Consider the following 23745-nt stretch of genomic DNA (forward strand, 5'->3'; position numbering starts at 1 on the left):
GAGTTCTAGAAAGCTCACTCTTTTCATAGTTGGACCATAAAGAAGGCTGAAGGCTGAAGAACTGATGGTTTCAAATTGTGGTGCTGGAGAAGACTCTTGAGAGTCCCTTGGACTGCAAGGAGATCAGTCAGTCCTAAGGGAAATCAACCCTGAATATTCATTGGAAGGACTGATACTGAAACCCCAATACTTCAGCCACCTCATGCGAAGAGCTGACTCATTGGAAAAGATCCAGATGCTAGGAAAGAGGCAAAAGGAGAAGAGGGGGGCAGGGGATGAGATGGTTGGATGGCATCACCAACTCAATGGACGTGAGTTTGAACAAACTCTAGGAGCAAGCGAAGAACAGGGAAACCTGGCAAAGGGTCGAACGTGACTGAGCAACTGAACAACACTCTGGCTTGGCTGCTGTGGAGCAAGCTAAGGGAGGTCAGGGTCGAGTGGCCACTTAGGAGGCTGTTGGCAGATGCTGAAGAATGAGGCGGAGGCTGTGGGGTTGTGGAGGAGGGATGGCTTGGACAGATGTTTCAAGAGAAGCTTCAGGAGGGATGGACTTGATGTGAGGGGAGAAGGTTGCTGTGCGGTGACTCCTGAGTTTCTAGCTTAGAAGACTGGAGGAGCAGCCTGGGGTCATGGAGCTGGTGTGTGAGGGGGCGCACGGCAGGCAGGAACAGAAGGAGCTGTGGGCGGGAATGGGAGCAGCTCCTTGTAGATGTGCTGGGTTTAGGTGCCCTCGGACTTGCAGGTGGAGCTTTCCGCAGAGGAGAGGGGTAGAGGTGGGGGTACATACGGTGAGTGTGAATGATGCGGGGGTGAGTGTGTGGGGTGTGAAGGGCGGAAGGGAGGGTTGGGGGCCTGAGGACTGGCAACATTCACCGGACAGTCACAGAGGGACCCGCAAAGAAGGAGAAAGAGAAGAGAACAGAGTGGGGGGACATGAAGGCAGGAAGAAGAGGCCAGGTCAGTGTCAGAACAGAGCGGGCCCTGGTGGCCTGCGTTTGGGTGACCGGGAGATGGTCAGTGCTCGTCTGCAGAGCCCTTCCAGTGAACGGTGGAGAAACGGATTTTTCTAATTGTAGGGTTGGGAGGTATTTGTAAAAGTTTTGAGATAGTACTGGTCGGAGTTCCCGGTTTTCTTTTTCGTTTTTCGGTTTTCTTAAGCAGCAAAGGAACTTACAGAAAGGCTGTCAGGACCTGCCAAGACCAGACTTGGAAAATGGGCAGGAAGCAAGTGCCAAGCAGCAGGAAGTACAATTGTCTTCTAACTGGAACTGCCTGGGAGGCTGCCACCGGGGACGCGCTGCCAAGGCGTGTGCGGTCTGGCATGGAGTCAAGGCCACGGGCAAGGCTGGAGGGCAGAATTGCTCCAGCTGCAGTGGCCCTGAGTCCGGGGTGGAGGCGTTCACCTTCTCTTTCAAAGGGCTCTGTCCTGTTGCCAGGTCACACACGAGGTACCATGTCTGCACTGAAGAGGCCCCCTCTTCTAGTTCACGTGAGGGTGCTGGTGAGTTGAGGAGGGGCTAGATATAGGAGAATCAAGGATGTTGTTAAGGTTTTTGGCCTGAGCCAGCTAGACCACTGGATTTGCCACTTATTGAGGTGGGGAAGACGGCTGGAGAAATGGGTTTAAAGGAGCAACTAGGGACTTCCCTGGTGGTCCAGTGGCTAAGACTCTGTGCTGCCAGTGCAGGGAGCCTGAATTTGATCACTGGTCAGGAAACTAGGTCCCAGAGGCCACAGCCAGGAGGTCACATGCCAGAAGTAAAGATTCCATGTGTCCCAACTAAGACCCTGCACAGCCAAATAAATAAATAAAATATTAAAGAAAAATATCTTTCAAAAGTGAGGGGGAACTAGCAGCTCAGTGTGGGCGCAGATTGTTTTCGGGTCTAGCAGACATCTGAGTGGATATATCAAGATGTTAGCTGGACATGCTGCTCTGGCGTTCATGGCCTTCTGGGCTAGAGATGTCGATTTGGGAGTCATGGAAGTGTGGAGCCCTAACGACCTCCAGGGAAGCCCCTACTTTATCTCGTTAAATATTTATATATTTTTTAGTTTATTTGGCCGCTCTGGATGTTAGTTGCAGAATTTTCAATCTTCATTGCGGCGTGTGAAATCTTTAGTTGCAGTATGTGGGATCCCTGACCAGGGAATCAAACCCAGGCCCCCTGCATTGGGAGCTCAGAGTCCTAAGCCACTGGTTCACCTGGGAAGCTCCCTATTTTATCTTTTAATTGAGGTTTAATTGACATACAACATTATTGAGTTTCAGATATCCTGGTTCAACTTTTCTGATTCGATATTTGTGTATTTGGGAAAGTGATCACCACAATGGGGGCTACTCTATCTAACATCAAACATAGTTACAGAGTTCTTTTTTCCTTGTGGTGAGAACTTTTAAGATGTACTTTCTTAGCAACTTTCAAATACGCAACACAAGGCTATTTATTTATTTAAGATGAGCGCAATGACAGCATATGTGCCTCAGCAGAGAGGGGGAGATGCTGAAGAGAGGAAACCTGCTGGACAGATGCCTTTGAGGTCAAGAGAGGGAGTGGGATCTAATGTGGGGGTGGAGGGGGGCAGCTTTTACCGGGAGCTGGTCACAGGGAAGGTGAAGCAGCAAGTACAGAGTTGGTGAGTAGATGGTGGGGTGGGATGGGGGAAGGAGTTTGTGGAATTCCACCCACAGATTGCTTTTATTTTCTCAGTGAAGCAGGAAACAAGGTCAACAGCTGAGAGTGTGGACTGTGGGTTCCCAAATGTTGGAGGTTTGAGGAGAGGGGAGAAAATATGAATAATTATCCAGGATACTATTCACAGTGTCTGTTTGGGACCTGATTGTGAAGAGCCGACTCACTGGAAAAGCCCCTGGTGCTGGGAAGGATTGAGGGCAGGAGGAGAAGGGGGCGACAGAGGATGAGATGGCTGGATGGCATCGTCGACTCAATGGACATGAGTTTCAGCAAGCTCCAGGAAATGGTGACGGACAGGGAAGCCTGACGTGCTGCAGTCCATGGGGTCGGACATGACTGAGCGACTGAACAACAACAACAAAATGTGGGACTAAGTACATCATCTGCTTGCTGGACTGACTCTCAGGCCCAGCCCAGACCTCTTGAATCAGAATCTGAATCTGCTTTCTAGTGCCAGCTGACTCACGAACGCTGGAGCTGGACTGGCCCTAGTGGAGCTAAATGGTAGAGCCGCTGCCTAGGGAAATGTAGATGCATGGCCAGGCGGTGTGAACAGCCTGAAAGGTTGTTGCTGGACCACGCAAGATGCCAGGATTCTTGGCCTCCAGAGGAGAAGAATTCAATCCGGGGCCATAGACATGGCTTGATTGCTCAGAGCTTTTGTGTAATGAAGTTTTATTAAAGTATAAAAGAGATAGAGAAAGCTTCTGACGTAGCATTAGAAAGGGGCAGAAAGAGTACACCACTGCTAGTCTTCAGCCGGATGTTATATAGCTACTAGCAGTCTGCTAGTTAAAGAAAGGAAATGTCTCAAAACTCAGAAAATGGCACCAGGTGAGCCATCCCAGGCCATAAAACGATTGACGTGAATCTTGTAGAAAGGCAGATTTCCATACAAATATATAGTTTCACTAACATAGATTAGGAGAACAGTGTACGAGTAAAACATACTGGTTTGTCAAGTTGGTTCTGAGCCTTTAGGCGGAACCCACTTGAAGACAGAATCTAGGGTAAATGCATAGCACATTAACATAGCTTAAGACAAACATTTCCATAAGAAAAATTCACTGGTTAGCTCAAGGTTTGAGAAAAGTTAAGTTCAGGTGGAACCAGGTATCATTATGGCAACACGAAATTTTAAGAGAAACCTTTTATATCTGTATAGAGAAGGGGAAAAAATATAACACTAGTTTGTTTCCTCCTGCCGCTTAAGAGAGAGATAAAAAAAAATATCTGACACTTGCAGCCTATTTCCTCCATTTGGAGACCCCTGGCCTTCCTGCCTGTTACCCTCTTAAACCCACTTCAGACCTGCCTTTGTTTCTCTTGGTGCTAAGTCATGGAATTTCAGTGCTTGGCCTTGAAAGCTCCAGACCACTTAACGTGGTGGCAGAAAAAAAAGAAAAGAAAAGAAATCTCAGTATGATCAGGAAATGATATTCCCTCTTCTTCTGAAGCAGCAGAAATAAAAGCAGAGTCTTTTCTGCATCATAAAACCATCCTTGCAAATGTTATTTCTAACAAGGGAGTTTTGTCAGACAATATCATTTAAGAGGCTGTCGCTTTGTCTTATGAAAGTAACCTTTAACTTTTGAAAAGCTTGTGATTTTGATTGCTTGTCTTCCTTAATAATGCGTTACCCTGGCAAGAATATTTAAATTCACATCTCTGTTTTCTAAAAGGTATAAATACCTGTGAGCATTGTATGTGTGTGTATCTGTGTGTGTGTGCGTGTGTGAAACCAGAAGGGGGGCACTGGCACATGTCTCTTCTCTCACGTGCAGGAGGTGAAATAATTGTCGCAGAGACTGCGTGATTTCTTAAACAAAGAGTTTGAATCTTAGTGCATTTAAATGAACACACAGAAGGCAAGGTCTCTTGTGAGCGAGAAGAGTAGGCGTCACGAGGAGACAGGAGAAAGCTGAGAGCAGCTTTGGGAATAAAGCAAGGGAGCTAACTGAAGGCAAGTACTAGGGTGATTAGATGGTGCCATGAGGCCCATGGGCTGCGGTCAGGAACCCTAAATTGGTTCTGGTGCCAATCTGCAAGGTGTGTGTATATGCCTGTGTGTGCTCAGTTGTGTCCAATTCTTTGCAACCCCATGGATTGTAGCCCACCAGGCTCCTCTATCCGTGTGATTCTTCAGTCAAGAATACTGGAGTCCTTGCCATTCCCTTCTCCAGGGGGTCTTTTCCTCCCAGGGAATGAACCTGCGTCTCCTGCATTGACAGATTCTTTACCATCTGAGCCACCAGGGAAGCCCACTGTGCCATCTGGGAAACCGTAATCTGCAAGGTGGCAGGACTTTTTTCCAGCGGTGACAGACTGCCTCTGTGTAGGACTAGAGGAAATGGATGGTTGGTAGGGTTGGTCCAGGGTGGTGAGTTTGCAGGGGAAGCAAGGGGCCCAGGGATCATGGATATCTGTGGTGTGGATGGAAGAGGGCGTGGTTCAAGGAGAAAGCCATGGCAGGGAGAAGACTGGGAGGAAAAGGACAGGGTTTGTTGTGGGTGGGGAGTGGGAGCGAGGACGTTGGAGGTTAAGTTCTGGAAGAAGGAGCAGCTGAGGACTCTGGGTGTGGAGAGTGAGGCACCTGGGGCTGAAGAGATCAGGACACTGATAAGCTGGGTGAGTCACCCAGGTGTAGTGGCAGCCAGGGTCAAGAGGCGGAGAGGATGGGTTTGAAGATCATCTGGGGATGCACTCCTTGGTCTACTCTGGACTAAATCTCAGTTTCCTCATCTGTGATATAGTCCGAACTATTTTTACCCACAACGCTTCTGACACCATGTGTGTATGTTCTTTTTTTCCCCCTCACGCCAACCAATTCTCTGATTCTCTGGACACTAACTGGCAGGGGGTGGGGAAGTCCTACAATTCAATTCACCTCTGACACTCTACCATGAATTAGCACAGACATCATGAGCCTGGTGGGCTTCTTTCCCCAAGACTTGGCCCCATTTGAGGTGCAAGTTGCAAGCCTAGATTGTCATAGGTATTATAAATTCCGTGTTCCCACAACTCCTTCCTCAGATTCAGTTATTCTTTCTCTTTTTAAAATTCTTAGTTTGGTTGTGCCGTGTGGCATGAGGGATCTTAGTTCCTGCAACAGGGATTGAACCCATGCCTCCTGCAATGGAAGCGCCAAGTCTTAACCTCCAGTTAAGTTCCAGGACCTCCAAGGAAGTTCTCCAATTATTCTTTAGGACAACTAGAGACCGTTCAACTCAGCAAAGAACTTAGTACTATCACTTTATTGGGCTTCCCAGGTGGCTCACATGGTAAAGAATCTGCCTGCCAATGCAGGAGACCTGGGTTAGATCCTTAGGTTGGGAAGATCCCCTGGAGAAGGAAATAGCAACCCACTCCAGAATTCTTGCCTGGGAAATCCTATGGACAGAGGAGCCTGATGGGTTACAGTCCATAGGGTCGCAAAAGAGCGGACACCACTGAGTGACTGAGCATGCGCACCCGCACATGCACCAGTTTATTAGAAAGGATAGAACTCAGGAACAGGCTTCCCCGGTGGCTCAGATGGTAAAGAATCTGCCTGCAATGTGGGAGATCTGTGTTCGATCCCTGGGTTGGGAAGATCCTGGAGAAGGAAATGGCAACCCACTCCAGTATTCTTGGTTGGAGAATCCCCGTGGACAGAGGAGCCTGGCGGGCTACAGTCATGGGGTCTCAAGGAGTCGGACACGACTGAGCAACTGAGCACATAACAGGCAAATATAAGAGATGCACAGAGCAAGGTATGGGGGAGGGAAGGCGTGAGGAGCTTCCTTGACCTCTTCTCCCCACACCTTGCTGTGTACACTGACCCGGAATCTTCGAACTCCATTGTTCAGAAGTTTTTATGGAGGTTCTATTGAATAGGTGTGGCTCAGGAGGTCATTGCCCATTAGCGATTAGCCTCTCTCCCCTTCCCAGAGGTAAGAGGCGGGGCTGAAAGTTCCAACCTTCTCTTCACACAGTGGATTCCTCTGGTCACTAGTCCCTGTCCTGAAGTTATTCAGGCCTCCCTAGGGGCCCCTCACTGGCACAAACTCAGGTAAGGTTGAAATGGGCTCCTGGTGAATAACGAAAGACGTTCCCCTCACATCTACCGCTCAGGAAATTCCAAGGGTTTTAGAAGCTCTCTCTGTGTCAGGAACTGGGGACAAAGACCAAATATATATTTCTTATTATATCACAGATGGGGACAATAACATCGATCTTGAGGAACTTTTAAGATTCAAAAAGACAGTTTGTCCACATGCCAGCAGAGGGAAGAATGGTAACAGGAGTCAGAGAAACCTACGGGCTTCCCGCCTGGTTCCCAGTTGTCTAAGGCAAAATATACTAATAAGCAAAAATGTAATATCATAACGATGGTTTGTTGTCTACCACGTCACAGGCAATGTGCCCAGTCCTTTAGGCACGGAGGGGCTGTGGCCTAACATGTGCCGCCCAACTTCCCCGTACTTGGCTGGGCAGAGGCAGAGAAGCAGGAGAAAGGACAAGTGAAATGCTTTTATCTACTGCAGGGGGTGGGAAGGAAGTCAGTGCTTTCTGAGTGTTTCATTTGTGACGGGCTCAGCATGATTGTTCTCTCTTACAGATGAAGAGTCTGGGTATTGGAAAAATAAAGCGATTTGTTCAGGTTCACAAACCCTGGCTTCCTAGCCATGTAATTTTCTGTAATTTAGTGACTGAACAACAATATGGAGGCTTCACCCGGCTGGTGTGATTGATCATTGATTACCTCAGTCTCCAGGGGTGAGTCGGAGCATCTTTTGTTCCAGTATTTGGTTTTTGACCCTTGGTTTCCCTGGTGGCTTAGTCAGTAAGGAATCCACCTGCAATGCAGGTAGACCCAGGTTCGATCTCTGGGTGGGGAAGTTCCCCTGGAGAAGGAAATGGCAAACCACTCCAGTATTCTTGCTGGAGAGTTCCATGGACACGAGACTGTCCATGGGGTTGGCTACAGTCCATGGGGTCTCAAAAGAGTCCGACACGATTTAGCAATTATACCATCACCTGACACAGATCTCCTAAATCCCTTAGAGTTTCCTGGGTGACAAGGAGATAATGGCTTTTGTTCTAACAAGGTGACTCTTTATAGGCTCCTGAATAGCTCCAGAATGGAGGTTGCTCATCAGAAAGACCAAGCAATGATTAGATGCTTGGAACTTTCAGCCCCACCCCTCATCCACCAGGGAGGGGAGAGGGGCTAGAGATTGAGTTAATTAATAATTGGCCTCCCTGGTGGCTCAGATGGTAAAGAATCTTCCTCCAACACGAGAGACCGGGTTTGATCCCTGGGTCAGGAATATCCCCTGGAGAAGCGAATGGCAACCTATTTCGGTATTCTTGCCTGGAGAATCTCAAGGACAGAGCAGACTGAAGCAGGCTATAGTCCACAGGGATGCAAAGAGTCAGACATGTGACTAACACACACACGGTGAAACCTCCATGTTACTATTATTCAGGCACTAAGTGGTGTCCGACTCTTTTCAACCCTGACAGATGCCACCAGGCCGCTCTGTCCTCCACTATCTTCTGGAGTTTGCTCAAATCCATGTCCATTGAGTTGGTGATGCTATCTAACCGTCTCATCCTCTGTCACCCCCTTCTCCTTTTGCCTTCAATCTTTTCCAATGAGTCGGCTCTTTGCATCAGGTGGCCAAAGTACTGGAAAGTATTCAGCTTCAGCATCAGTCCTTCCAATGAATATTCAGGACTGAGTTCCTTTAGAATTGACTGGCTTGATCTCTTTGCAGTCCAAGGGATTCTCGAGTGTCTTCTCCACACCACAGTTCAAAAGCATCCATTCTTTGGTGTTCAGCCTTCTTTATGGTCCAACTCTCACATCCGTACAGGACTACTGCAAAACCAATAGCTTTGACTACACAGACCTTCGTCAACAAAGTGATGTCTTCACTTTTTAATATGCTGTCTAGGTTTGTCATAGCTTTTATGAAAGCCTCCATAGAAGTCCCTAAAACTTGCGGTTCATAGAGCTTCTGGGTTGGTGAACACGTCCATGTGCTGGGAGGGTGGGGCATCCCAGCTCCATGGATACGGATGCTCCTTTGCTTGGGTCCCCCTTTGCAACTCTTCATCTGGCTCCTCATTTGTATCCTTTACCATATCCTTTATTATATAACTGGTAAATGTAAGTCTTTCCCTGAGTCCTGTGAACTCTTATAGCAAATTATTAAACCTGAGTTGGAGTCATGGGAACTCCCAATTTGTAGTCAAATCAGAGAGAGGTATGGGTAAACTGGGGACCCCTTACTCGGGACTGGTGTCTGAAAGGTGGGTCATCTTGTGAGACTGAGTCCTTAACTTGTAGGATCTGATATTAATTTCAGGGAGATACTTTCAAAATTGAATCACAGGACACCGCCAGCTCATGTTGGAGAATTGGTTGGTATGGGGAAAAGAAAAACAAAAACCATAGATTTAATGTCAGAAGTTTTGTAAGTGGAGAATAAAGGAAACAGAACTTTTTCCTTTTTAGGGTGAGACTATTCCCAGCAGAAGAGTACACACTTGGAATGAGCTTGAGGCCTGTGTGAGGACTAGGAGCCTCTCAGCGGCTGGGAGTACGGGCTGTGTGGGGAGGAGTCACAGACAAAAGAGGCAGAATGAAGGAAGCGGATCTGAATGTTAAGGTTATTGGAGGCTATGTGGCTTGCTTTTTAATCTCATGTGGTTATCGCCTGGTTGTTACCAAGGAATTGATAGCATCAGATCTGTGTTTTGGCAAAAGCCCTTTGGCTGAAGCAGGGCGAATGGAGGAGAGTGGGACCAATTTACACCTCGGCTGGCAAATTGTGGGTCTGTACCACTGTGAGCTAAGAATGGATTTTGCATTTTTAAATCAAAAGAAAATCAAAAGAAAAATAATATTTTGGGATGCAGAAAAACTATATGCAATTCAAATCTCAGTGAAAAATTCAAGTCAGGTTTTATTGGAACACAGTCATGTTCATTTACATCTGTGGTGTTCACAGGTGCTTTTGACCCCAGTGGCAGAGTTGGACAGTTGTGACAGAGACTGTATAACATATAAGAACCTAAAAAATATTCTTCATTTTGCCTCTTGGCTTGTGCATGTGTGTGCTCAGTCACGTCAGTCGTGTCCGACTTTGCGACCCTAGGATTGTAGCCCACCAGGCTCCTCAGTCCATGGGATTCTCCATGCAAGAGTACTGGAGTGGGTTGCCACATCCTCCTCCAAGGAATCTTCCCAACCCAGGGACGGAACCCCCCGGTCTCCTGCATTACAGGAAGTTTCTTTACTGCTGAGTCATAGGGGAAGCCCCCTCTTGGCTCATAGAGTCTCCTATCTAGCTTCAAGAAAAAAAAAAAACAAAAAACTTTTATTTAGTTATTAAAATATTTATGTATTTGGCTGTGCCAGGTTTTAACTGCATCACACGGGATCTTTAGTTGTAACATGTGGGATCTAGTCCTTTGACCAGGGATGGAAACTGGTCTCTCTGCTCTGGGAGCATGGAGTGGACTGGGAGCATGGAATAGCCACTGGACCACCAGGAAAGTCCCTATCTGGCCTTTTATGGAAAATATTTGCTCACTCCTGAATTAAGGAGGTTTTTTTTTTTTTTTAAGGGATTATTTTAACGTTTCAGGCAAGAGGTCTTCATTAGGATAGTGATGGAGGCGGGAGGGGGGAGGGATGGAGAAAACGGAATGAATTTGGGAACTATTCAGGATGGGGGTGGTGAGTAGACCAACAGGGTACAGGGAGTGAGAAAGAGGGATCTAAGGCTACTCCCTGATTTCTAGGTTGAGTACTGCGTGAATGGTGGTGCTAGTCGGGTCAGAAATACCAAGAGGGATTTCTGGAGCTGGGAGGCAGGGGAAGTATACGGGCTGCGAGGGACAAATAAGAACATTTTTCAGAACTACTTTGCGTGACAGTCTAATTCCTGGGGTTATGCAGTTTGTGTGTGTCGCCAAAGACCCTAAGAACAAAATGTTAATCACTCAGTCATGTCCAACTCTGTGTGACCCTATGGACTGTAGCCTGCCAGGCTCCTCTGTCCATGGAATCCTACAGGCAAGAATACTGGAGTGGGTTGCCATTTCCTTCTCCAAGGCATCTTCCTGACCCAGGGATCGAACCTGAGTCTTCTCCATTGCAGGCAGATTCTTTACCGTCTGAGTCACCAGGAAATCCCCCAAAGCGACTGTCACTCAACTGTGTCCGACTCTTTGTGACCCCATGAACTGCCTGCCAGTCTCCTCTGTCCATGGAATTCTCCAGGCAAGAATACTGGAGTGGGTACCATTCCTTTCTCCAGGTGATTTTCCCAACCGAGGGATCGAACTCAGGTCTGCACACTAAGCAAATTCTTTGCTGTCTGAGCCACCAGAGACGTCTCAGACTCCATGGAGTCTAGAGGTTAGTGTGGGACACCTGGTATTCATAAGGTTTCCGTGCTATACAGGTGAGCAACTACCTGTTGGAATTTCCAGATGGGTCAGCACTGGTTCTGTAAAATCAGAACCAGTCTCCAAAAAAGGAATCTGAGGATTCCAAAAGCCTGCGGGAGGCCTGGGAGAATATGATCTTGTCCCTAGATGCCACGTTGCTTCTCATTCATCTCCAAGTTGTCTGGGGAAGTTGCTCTGCTGGAGAAAGGTAGGGCCTGCCTCGAAGTAGTATCAGCCAAGTGAGCTGATCCTTTGGGGGCCTAGGTTTCCTGCTGAGGGGTGGGGGCAGGAGCTAAGACTGCCAAGACCATCTATTCTGTCTTTTGTCCTGTGGTCCTATTCTCTGTGGAGAAGGCAATGGCAACCCGCTCCAGTACTCTTGCCTGGAAAATCCCATGGATGGAGGAGCCTGGTAGGCTACAGTCAGTCCATGGGGTCTGGAAGAGTCGGACAAGACTTCACTTTCACTTTCATGCATTGGAGAAGGAAATGGCCACCCACTCCAGTATTCTTGCTTGGAGAATCCCAGGGGCAGAGGAGCCTGGTGGGCTGCAGTCTATGGGGTTGCACAGAGTCGGACACGACCGAAGCGACTTAGCAGCAGCAGCAGCAGCCTATTCTCTGAGAAGCACTCCAACCGGGTTTGAAGTACCTCCTGTTGCTTGGCAGGGCTATTCCTCGGCTATTCCTGCAGATGGCGATAAAGTGACACGATGGGAACGGAGGGGCGGGGGCCCGCGGGAGGAGAAACGGTCCTTACTCGCCCCCTTCTCAAGGTCTGCTCCAGCCTGGTAGCTGGAGGAGGTGGCGTTCACAAAGGCATTCCATTTTTTCCCTGCTTCCTGCTGGTGCACAAAACGCCCTTGTTTATGGAGCGGGGACTCCCTCAGAGCAGGAAAGGGTGCTGCGTTTGGGGAGGAGGGAGAGGCCATGTCCAGCCAGGGCCGGAGGACTCAAGCCCTTCCCGCCTCCTCCGTCCGTCGTCCGGCAGCGGGAGCTGCAGGAATCTTGCTTCCGAGGCTTTCAGAGCTCAGACCTCATCTCTGGGAAGTCTTCCCGGATTGCACACCTTGCCCCACCCAGGCGTGCCGGGCGCCCCTGTTTGTTTCTCCAAGCCCTGTTTCTACTCCCTCGGCTGGTGGAATGAGGCTCCGAACTCTTTTTGAAGCCCAGGCTGGAGGAGTGGGGAAAGGTTTGGGCCTGAACGTGGGCTGGGTGTCTGGCCTTCACCTGCGGAGCCGCTTGGTGCTGCGGTAACGCTGCCTGTTGAGGCATTAAGGTGCTTTTCCTACAGTCCATCTCATCCTTTTAAGGCTTCTGCGGAGTTAATTCCCCTTTCAGAGCTGAGGACACGCCTGAGGGGAGGGGGTAATTTCCTGGTGCTCCAGTGGCTAGGACCCTGCTTCCACTGCAGGGGGCCAGGTTGGATCCCTGATCTGGGAACTAAGATTCCGAAAGCTATGTGGAAGGCATGGGTGGGTGGGGGGGACAGGATTAAGAGACATGCCTGAGGGGAGGGGGCGTGGGCAGGTAGGACATGTGCCTGGGACAAGGGACACATTGCCCTGTGACCTGCCAGCCCCATTCATCATCTGAATACCAGCTTTGACCTCTCCACTCCTGGCCTCCAGTAGAGGTCAGGCCAGTCTGCTTCCGACACCCCTGCTCTCCCAACGCTGCTTGGCTTCCTCAGGACCTCCCCGCTTCTGGGGCCCACTGCCTTCGCCACAGGGCAGGGCATTTAACCTAAAGGGTGCTCAAGCCTAAGTGGTGGGTGGTGCTCAGGGAGGGACCTTCTCAGGGTCTTGAGCTGACAACCCAGGAAGCTGTGCTGTGGGAGAGGAGGAGGGGCTTTTGTGTCCTATGGTCATTCTCTACAGTGCTGTGTGCCTGTGGCCTCTGGCCCGCCTGTCCTGTCACCTCTGGAGTGGAATTCCCTGCCCATAGTATTGGAAGATTCCTTTTCAAAGGGTTCTTGGAGTCCTTCCAGCTGTATATTGGGTGAATCTTCACTCTCTCTGGGCTTCCCTGGTGGCTCAGAGGTTAAAGCATCTGCCCGCAATGCAGGAGACCTGGGTTCAATCCCTGGGTCAGGAAGATCCCCGGGAGAAGGAAATGGCAACCCACTCCAGTATTCTTGCCTGGAGAATCCCATGGACGGAGGAGCCTGGTGGGCTACAGTCCACGGGGTCGCAAAGAGTCAGACACGACTGAGCGACGGGACTTCGAAGGGACTTCACTCTCTCTCTCTCTGTAAGGGATTAGCCCCACCTAGGACTTCATTTATCTTGTTCAATCACTAAGTCGTGTCTGGCTCTTTGTGACCCCATGGACTGCAGCTTGCCAGGCTTCCCTGTCCTTCACCATCTCTGGAAGTTTGCTCGAATTCATGTCCATTGAGTCAATGATGCCATCCAACCATCTCATCCTCTGGCGTCTTCTTCTCCTCCTGCCCTCAATCTTTCCCAGCATCAGGGTTTTTCCAAAGAGTTAGCTCTTTGCATTAGGTGGCCAGAGTATTGGAGCTTCAACATCAGCATGAGTCCTTCCAATGAATATTCAGGTTTGCTTTCCTTTAGGATTGACTGGTTTGATTTCTTTGCTGTCCAAGGGACTCTCAAGAGTCGTCTCCAGCACCACAGTTTGAAAGCATCAATTCTTTGGCACTCAGCTTTTTTTATGGTCCAACTTTCACATCTGTACATGACTTATTCCTCTAGGTCAGTATTTCTCAGACTTTAACCTGTGTCATAATCACCTGAGCAGCTTATTGAGACATGGCTGGGCTCTACCCCTAGTTTCTGATTCAGTAAATCTGGGGTGACTCCAAGAGGTTATATGTCTAACAAGTTCCTGAGTGATACTGATGCTACTGGTAAGGACCACTGTGCACTGAAGGGTTAACTCAGCTTTCATTCCAGTGTCTGGGCTGTCCAAATCTCGCACACTCCAAAGAAAGGTTTGCCTGGCTCCTGGGAGATAGCCCCTAAACCCTTGGAATATCCTGTTTGATACGAGTATTTTTGCTTATTTGGGAGCCAGGGGCCTCTTGGGATAGCCTCTGAAGGGGCTGGAGACTAAGTAACTAAGGTCAGCCATGTGGGTGGTCAGTAGCCTCCATGTAACACCAGACACCAAGACTTGGCCGAACTTCCTGGTTGGCAGTGCTTCATGCAGCTGGAAACTGTATTTCTGGGGTGGCAACTCATTGTTGCCAGGAGAATTAAGTGCTGTCCCCGTGTCTCCACTGGGAGAGGTCAGTGGAAGCTGGCAGCTGGTCTCTCCTGGACTCTGCCTGTGCACTTTCATGCTTTGCTGACTTTGCATCCTTCCACAATAATAATTATAACCACGAAGATAACAGCTTTGCCGAGTTCTGTGTCCTAGTGAATGACTGAACCGAACGGTGGTTTTGAGGACACCGGTGACAACCAGAGAGCCACTGCTCTAAGCTGTGGGATTAACCTCGCTAGGGTTTAGGCTTTGGGGGCCCCCTCACTAGTGAAGTGCCTGAGGGGCATCTTCGTGGAATGCTTTGGGAGGCTGTGAACTGCCTGGAAGCCTGGGTGTTGCTTTGGGGGTAACCCTGAAAAGTCTTTGTGGGTCACTGGGCCCCAGTCTTCCCATCTGTAAATGGGGTTTTGGAGCATTTCTTTTCGCCCTGGGGTGGGAGGTGATCAGTTCCCCTTATGGCAAAGCTGCTGAAGAATATGCTGGGCTGTGGGCAGGGGCAATTTATTTCATGGCCCTCCTACTTCCGGTAGCCAGCTCTGCCCACTACAGCCTTACTCACCTGAGCCGGACGCTGGGTGCTGGGTTCACAAGTTTCAGTAGATCCAGCCACTCGGTGCTGATCCTCCTGAGACCACCCTCAGGGCAGTGACCCACTTCTCATGGTCCTTGGACCCTACCTGCCCCATCCTGCCTTGGCTTACGACCAGGTCCTTAAGGGAATTCCTTGGCAGTCCAGTGGTTCGGACTCCGGGCTTCCACTGCAGGGGGCACAGGTTCGATCCCTAGTAGGGTAACTAAGATCCTGCAAGCTGCACGGTGTGGCTGGCCGGCGGGGGTGTGGGGGAGGGAACAAAAAGAGCTAACTAACCCAGGGAAGAAGGCCCCTTAGTGGCCGCTGGTTATGTGGCTTTATTCACAGACTCAGCGCTTGCTGAGGTTGGCAGGAAAGAACATTTGGGACCAGGCTGGGCCTGGAGATGAGGGTGGCTGGGAGGCCATGCATGGGTCGGATGGGTGAGCTCACAGGAGGGAACCTGTGCTGGGCCAGGCCTGTGGGGGTGGGGGGCGGAGGCAGGCAGCATGCGGGAGGCCTGGCTAGATCTGAGGGAGCAGATCTACCCAGGTGGTGTCTGTGAGCCAGGGAGGGAGGGTTTGAGGGCTTCTCCAGGGCAGGGGCTGGACAGCAGGCACCTCTGCCCCTCACTCCCAGGGAAATGACTTAGTGGGACAGTCGGGATGCTTGGTGCTCCCTCCTCCTGCTGCCTCGGGGCTTGACGTGCGACTGGCCACACCGGTCCCCTCTGGTGTCATTGTCCCGCTGATGCTTGGACATTTGCCTTGGGGGTGACCCACACAAGGACACCTTGGAGAGTGTTCGAGGGCCCAGCGGAGTGCGCTGTGCCTGGGGAGGGAGGGGACGCCTGGGAGTCAGGGATACTCCCTTGAGCCAAGCTTTTCTGTCAGTAGTTGGTGTCAGTTCCCTGCTGGCAGGGGGTGCCATCCCCCACTCGATCCAGGCCAGCTCCGGGGGGCCAAGGAGGACCGCTTGGTTAAACCTCCTTTCTCTTGGCCCGCTCTCCTGGCTCTGCATGGACTTCCTGCCTGAACACAAACAAGGAATCCAAAGCCCGGATACCCCCTCCCAGGCTTTCTTCCTGGTGAGGAGCCTAGTCCCACCCAGAAGGAACACAAGAACCAGTTACCCGAGTTCCCCAGTTTGGAAAGTTGGTGGGGTTTCCCACCAACTGGTTGTGCAGGAAGGTGACCTAGGGGCCCTGGAAGCCTGGGCGGGGCCCCCTCCCCGAGCAGGGCCCTGGGTATGAGGTCACTGCCCCTGCCCGCTTTCTGTGGGGGCCCACCGGGGTGGAGGGATGCAGGCGGGGGGGGCCATCAGCACTGGCGGGAGGGGGTGCGGTGCACAGAGCCGGGGCGCTTGGGGATCTTGCGCCAGCGACGCTTGTCCCAGCGGCAGAGCAGCAGCAGGCGGAAGGTGTCCCGGAAGGCTTTGTTGCAGAGCGCGTAGCACATGGGGTTGATGGTGCTGTTGACATAGCACAGCCAGTAGCCCAGCTCCCACAGGGTCTCGGGGACACAGTCCTTGCAGAAGGTGGACACCAGCACCATGATGTTGTACGGCGTCCAGGTGAGGATGAAGGCCAGCAGGATGGCGCTCAGGGTCCGAGCCGCCTTCTTCTCCTTGACCAGCGAGAAGGTCTTCCGCTTGGCTAGCTGCTCCTTCCCACGGGGCTTCTGGCCCTTGCCTGCCCGCTCGCGCCCCTTCCGGGTCGGCCTCTTGACCGTATTTGGGGAGCTCCGGGGCGGCTGCTTGGCAGGGGCCTGCGCCTCGGGGTCCACCATGGGCATCTTGATCACCACCTCGGAGCCAGGCTCCTCACCCTCCGAGGAGGTGAGGGACTCCATGGAGCCTTCATCCTCCTCCTCTTCCTCCTTCCAGCTGTAGGCCTGGAGCAGCCGGGGGGTCCGGCAGCAGCGGCAGCAGCGCCCTGGAGGGGTCTCTGGGGAGCCTTCGGCCCCCGGCTGGGACCGCTCTGAGCTGCTGCTGCTGCCGCCCCCCTTCCCCGGCGTCTCCGAGCCCTGCAGGGCCGCCAGCTCCCGGGCCCGGTTCTCTGTCTCCCGGTAGATGCGCCAGTAGAGGGTGCACATGACCGTGACGGGGAGGTAGAAGGCAGCCATGGCCGTGCCAAAGGTGATGATGGGCTGCGAGAGGAACTGGATGTAGCACTGCCCGGCCAGCACCGTCCGCTCCCCTACCAGGTACTGCCAGAAGAGGATGGCCGGGGCCCAGAGCACGAACGAGACCAGCCAAGCCAGGCCGATCATCAGGGCTGCCCGGCGGGGTGTGCGCTTGGCGCGGTAGCTCAGGGGCCGGGTCACCGAGAAGTAGCGGTCGAAGCTGATGAGCAGCAGGTTCATGACCGAGGCGTTGCTGGCCACATAGTCCAGGGCCAGCCAGAGGTCGCAGGCCAGCGTGCCCAGAGCCCAGTGGCCCATGAGCAGATACGTGGTGTAGAGGTTCATGGAGAAGGTACCGATGATGAGGTCAGCACAGGCCAGGCTCAGCAGGAAGTAGTTGTTGACCGTCTTGAGCTCCGTGTTGACCTTGAAAGAGATGAGCACCAGCAGGTTGCCTGTCACCGTGGCCAGTGACAGGAGGCCCGTGGTGATCCCGATGAAGGCCACTTGCCAGGGACCCTTTCCCGGTGCCAGGACAGTGATGTTGGGGCTGACGGCAGGTGGCGCTGAGGTATTCATGGTGGCTGGGTGGAGTGGGGGAGGCAGCCCCTTCCTCTAATCACAGGATGGGGCTTCCTCAGGGGCCGGTCATCACCTGAAAAGAGAGGACATGCGCTTGGGTTGGGCTGCAGGATGCCTCCCAGAGCCCGGAGTAGAAGGTGTTGGGAGCACAGCCTGTGGCCTCTCAGAGCGGCAGCCAGACAGTCACACCGTCCTCACTGGCGCCCACGCCTGGCCACTTAGAATGCACTTTCCCAGCCACAGATGGATTTACCAGCAGCCTGAGGGGGAGGGGATGGCTTTGGCATCCAGAGATCTGAGTCCCCATTCCAGCTCCACCATTCAGACGACGAGCCTCAGTTTTCTCATGGGGAAATTGCTGCTAATGCTTGTCTAGCTTAACTCATGCGGCAGGAGTGGGGAGACTGGCTTTGTACATGGGACTGCCACATTTTCAAAGCATTTCAGTCAATTTTATTAAAGCTTTCATTTTCTGAGTAGTTACTACATGCCAGACACAGGGCTAAGCGCTTAATTGAATTACCTAATTTAATTGTTGAACATTCCAGACTTCCCTGGTGGTCCAGTGGTTAAGAATCCACCTGCCAATGCAAGGGACATGGGTTCGATCCCTGGGGGGAGGGGGGCACTAAGCGCACGCACCACAACTAGGGAAGCCTGTGCAGCTGCAGTGAAGACCCAGCACAGCCAATTGTATATACATGTCGAGCATTTGTAGGAGGAAGGTCTCTTATGACCCCCATTTCACCAAGGCAACCGTGGCTCCGGCCGGGCCATGGCAACACAGGCGGTGTGTGATCAGAACCCACTTCCCTCGTTCACTCTCAGAGCACGTGAAGATCCAGCGGGATTCTTCCGTGAAATAGGGAGTCATGGGAATGAGGAGGCAGGGGTCTCCAGAGAAGAGAGAGGGAAAGAGATACAAGCAAAGGGGCATGGCGTATGCGTGCATGCGCAGTTTGGGGCTGGAGCAAACCCTTATGAAGGCATCAGGGGAAGTTGAGCCAGGCCTAGACGCTTGCCTGGTGATGGAAAATCTGGAGTAAAAGCAAGCAGTATGGGTGAGGGCCGCAGCTCCCAGATAAGCGGGAGTTTGGTGACAGATGTGGTGTGCGAGGCCACAGCTGAGTGGAGGGCAGCAAGGGGAACAGGAAGATCCCCCAGACTTTGCCTGAAGCTGGAGTCCAGCCCGGGCACTAAGGGTGGGTAGAGAGGAAAGCCATGACTCTTAGTGACCACTGGCCGGGCAGAGGCCCAGCCGCTCAGCCCTCGCCTTGCTTGGATGTTCTTGTTCAGGGCTTCAGGCATCCTTCTGTTGGTTGAAGAGACTGGGCCTCCTCCTACCTTCAGGGCTGGTATCGCTGGAAAAATTCCAAGGGATAGATGTTGGGCAGGGACCCAGCAAGCCGTGGTGTTGCTGGGGACCTGGTCTGTGGCGAGGAGACTAGAGTCTGTGAGAGGTCACTGGTGAGGGATGCCTTGGTGCTGCGTGGCTAGGGGTGTCTGTGTGACAGCAACTCTCAGGATGGGGAATTCAGAGTGTGGCAGAGCAAGAAAGGCTGTGGCTGTCAGTTCTCTTGGGTCTGGGACAATTTGCACGTGAAGGGGCACAAGGGGAGGTCCTGGCTGAAGAACCAGGGCTCTGGAGTCAGACTGTCTGCATTTGAATCCAGGCCATACCATGTACTGGGTGTGTGGTCTCCTCTGGCGACGCCACTGCTATGTGCCTGGGTTTCCTTAGCTGAAAAATGGTAATAATGCCTGTCCCTAGCTAATGCTTGAGGAATCATTGCCTGGCTTAAAGAGTCAATAGATGTCAAATGCTTAGAACAGCCCTGGTCCGTGGTTCCCATGAGCATAGCAACGGTAGCAACAAGGGCTCCCTCCTGCCCAGAAGTGTCTGCTTCTTTGACGAAAATTTCTAATACTATGGGGAATTCACTGGTGGTTCAGTGGTTGGGGCTCTGCACTTCCTCTGCAGGGGGCATAGATTCAAACCTGACCCCTGGTTGGGGAATTAAGATCCAGCATGCCACGTGGCATGGCCTCCCCCCAAAAGTCTGTGATAACAGCAACTAACAATTACAATGATCACTGCTATTAGTTAGCACCCCTGAGGGCCAGTCACTGCTCAGAGTACCTCTGTATCCTTTTTCACTTAACCTTAACAGGGAGTCTATGACCTAGGGATTGTTTTTCTTTCCATTTAATAGATGAAGAAACTGAGGCTGAAAAAAACACAAGAATTTGTACAAGATCACACAGCTAAAGTAGGAACCAGGATTTGAGCCCAGGCAGTAAGTTCCAAAGAAACTTTATTTATAAAACTGATGGTCAGGTGGTCCAGTGGCTAAGCTCCATGCTCCCAACGCAGGGGTCTTGGGTTTGACCCCTGGTCAGGGAACTAGATTCCACCTGCCACAGCTAAGACACTGTAGCTAAATATACTACACTACACTTATCTAGTGTAGCTAAATAAGTAAATAAATAAAAATAAATATAGAAAACCCCTGGTTGTTGGCTTAGGAGCCATAGTTTACCACTTTGAACTAAAAACATTACACTAAAATATGGTTTATCTTGCTTACTGAGCTCTGTTGCAACCTCGTCCCTTAATGGAAGTCAGGCAGGAGGGTGGGATCAGACTGTAGGTGCTTGGGCTTTTCCCTGTGAGGTCACTGGTGGAAATTACCCTTGACAGGTAACCCTGAACAACTGTGATCCCTTTGATCGTCTAGACTCAGTGTTGTTTCTGCCCGTTGTAGAAATGGAGCAACTGAGGCCCAGAGAAAAAAGAAAAAGGTATTGTGTAGTCTAAAGTCTCCTGGCTCCTAGACTGGGTGCTGGCGTCCGCATCCCAAGCCTGGGTGCCTCGGGGGCAGTTCTGTAGCCTCCAGCGGCTCCCTGGGACAAGACCTGCAAAGACTGAATAGAGGAGGGGCTTACAGGCCTGCGCTTACAGGCCTGCACCCTCCGCAACTGCAGGGGTGTGACCAAGCGCTCTGCCATTGTACTTGGTCCTCACACCGCGGGTTAGGACTAGGTGGGATGAGTGAGGCACTTGCTTTGCATGCAGAATTTAAGTAGATGCCCCAAACTCAGTCATCAAGAAAGTAACATTTTAACGTGACATTTAAAGAATAGAAATCAATGCAAAACATCCATCACGCACACAATGTTAAACTGAGACAGGATCCAACCCTGCATCTGCACGAACACTTCATCGCCCATGCCTCGCCCTAATCCTGCTGGCCCTGGTTCTGACCAAACTTGATTTACAAAAACAGGCCGCCTGTGGGCTATAATTTGCTGTTTGATTTTCAAAAATCTTACATTACAATATTATTTGTCTTGACTAGTGAGGTATTTTTGTACTCACTCCTTAAATTTTGCTCCAAGGCGAGCACCTCACTCGCCTCACCCTAATTCCTGCATTGCTGATCACAGCCCTGGGTTTGAATCTCCACGCTGTCCCTTCCTAGCTGTGTGATCATCAGCAATGACTTAACCTTTCCTTCCCTGTAGCCCTGGCTCCCTCAACTGTTGGGGATACATGCATGTTCAGTCGAGTCCAACTCTTTGTGACCCCATGGACTGTAGCCAGGCTCCTCTGTCCATGGAATTTTCCAGGCAAGAACACTGGAGTGGCATGCCATTTCTTCCTCCCGGGGATCTTCCTGGCCTAGGCATGGAACCTGCGTCTCTTAGGTCTCCGGCACTGGCAGGCAGATTCTCTACCACTGCGCCACCTGGGAAGCCTGCTGATAAGAATGTGCTGTGCTCTGCTCAGTCGCTTCAGTTGTGTCCAATAAGAATAACAGTATCCAAAGTGCTTGGCACTGAAATGACACTCAGTCAATAGCCTCTGCTGTTATTCCTGACTCCTCATTCTGATTCACTGACTCTCATCTGACTGTCCCCTGCCCTTTCCTCTCCAGATCCTGGCAGAGCCCATCTCTGGTCCCCAGACTGCTCATTTGTCCAGTGGAGAAGTGGGACCAGCCTGACATCCGGGGAGACTTTACAGGATCCTAAAACCAAGATTCCAAGATGGCTTGAAAGCACAGGAGAGAAATAGCTAAGAACATCCTCACCTATAAAATGGACCAAGTCCTGGAGGGGAGGCTGCAGGGGCTGAAGGCTCACTTAGCTTCTCTCAGCCCTGGACCTGCAGGCTTCAAGGCCACGTCCTTTCCACTTAGCTGACCCTCTGTGTCCCACCTGTGAGATGTGAGGGCTTCCCTTCGGGGACAGCTGGGGGGAAAGAGAAGGGCAGAGGTTCTGGGGAACTGGACTCTGATTCTTGCCACCAGCTGGACCTTCTGAGCCCTTGGGATGCGGCCCAGGAAGAGAGCCGTCTGTGACTTTATCTTTCCTCCACAATCAGAAGCAGGGGTCCTCCCCCAAACCCCTCTTGGACTGTAATTTGCTCCAGAGAAGGTTCCTGGAGGCCTGCTCTGGTCCCTGCTGTATGACCTTGGGCAGGTCTCCTTAACTCCTTACTGGGGGCAATCTTCAACAAGGCAAAGCCTCCTCAAGGCTACTGGTGGGTCAGCAAGATGATGGCTGAGAAAGAATGTGGCTTCCAGTGACTGTGGATGATTTCCCTGTGGGGAATTCCCTTGGGCTGAAAGTCTGGGTGCCAGGTTCAGCAGCAGCTCCAGAATTTCTACAGGGGCGGGACTTAGGGTTAGCCCTCTGGTTGAAAGGGGTGTGTGTGTGGTGAAGCTGTACTGCATAGCATATTCTGTGAAAACATCCATGGGAGTGGGGTGGTTGGTTAGTGGGGATTGCAGGGGCTGGGGGGAAGACTCCCCAAGGAAGTCCTTGCATTGTCTTTGCTTTAAGCCCCATCTCTGCTCTTATCTTGCTGGATGACCTTGGGTAAGTTCTAGTCCCGACCTGGTACCTTTCTGTAGGATGAGTGTTTGTGTGTGAGAGTGTGTGCATTGCTGAGTGAGAATAAGAAACTGGAGTGGGGGTGGGACTCCTCTGGTGATCCAGCGGTTGAGGCTCTGCACTTCCAAGGTGGGGGCACGGGTTTGATCCTGGTCGGGGAACTAAGATCCCACATGCCTCACAGCACAGCCAAAAATTAAAAAAAAAGAGAAATGATGAGGGTCTTTATGGGGATGGGTTGGGACATCTTCTGAGGGTGTCTGGGGTAGAGGAAGGTAGAAAGGAAACAAGAGGCACTTTTCTGCCCAGAACTGTGGCTTCCTGATAAAGGTCTTTGGGAGCTTTTAATAATATTATCATAGCAACTAATATTTACAGGCTGCTTACTATAAGCAGACATGGCTCTAAGCATTACATAACATGATTTAATTGATCTGTTACAAATTCTTGGGAAATAGGTTCTATTATCTTCAATTGGCAAGAGGACCAATGAGGCTTTAACCTGATAGCTCGTCACTGATGCAATCAGGATTTGGACTTAGGTGGTCTGCCTGCAGCCTGGCGTGCTGCAGTTCATGGAGTCACAAAGAGTCGGGTGTGACCTAGTGACTGAACAACAGTCTGCCTCCAGGGCTAACCTCTTGGGTGCCTGCTCTAAATGCTGTGGGCATGGGGGGCTCAATGGCCTCCTTGCCTACTTTGACTAGATCGGCCAAACCCTGGGTTGAATCAGTCAACAGGGGTGAATCAGTCCTTCCCTGAGAATCTTGTCTGCCTGTGTGTGTGCGCGTGTATGTGACAGTGTGTGTGTCATCTATCTGGATGGCGTACGATCACAGTGCTACGGGAAGGTGGTGGTCTAGCCGTAGCTCTCTGCTGGGCACACAGCAGTTGCTCAGTAAACATCTGTGAAATAAACCCATGGATGTACAAGGAGATCTCCTGATTGACTTTAGGACTTTGAGCATGAGGCTGAGCCTGCAGCAACAGAGGGTGGGTGGAGTGATGGGAGTCTGAACTGGCTCCCGAGTACGGTCCCTCCGCTCTGTCCAGTTCCTGTATCCCTTCACCTGCCAGGTCCCTGCCCCCTCCGTGAGACCTTGCCTGGCTTGAAAGGACTGGAGAAAAATCCCCAGGAGCATCCTCAACTGTCAAATGGACCAGGGAAGCCCTGCCTCACCTGCTGCAG

General features: G+C 51.4%; 1 protein-coding gene across 1 annotated transcript; it reads right to left on the reverse strand.

The window, feature by feature from the left end:
- Positions 1-16271: 16271 nt before the first annotated feature.
- CHRM1 (cholinergic receptor muscarinic 1) lies at positions 16272-17654 on the reverse strand. Its single transcript, XM_052662276.1, has one exon. It carries the CDS (start codon positions 17652-17654, stop codon positions 16272-16274), a length of 1383 nt encoding a protein of 460 aa, XP_052518236.1.
- Between the last annotated feature and the right edge of the window lie 6091 nt (positions 17655-23745).

Source organism: Budorcas taxicolor, chromosome 25, assembly GCF_023091745.1.
Source record: "Budorcas taxicolor isolate Tak-1 chromosome 25, Takin1.1, whole genome shotgun sequence".
NCBI classification, from domain to species: Eukaryota; Metazoa; Chordata; class Mammalia; order Artiodactyla; family Bovidae; genus Budorcas; species Budorcas taxicolor.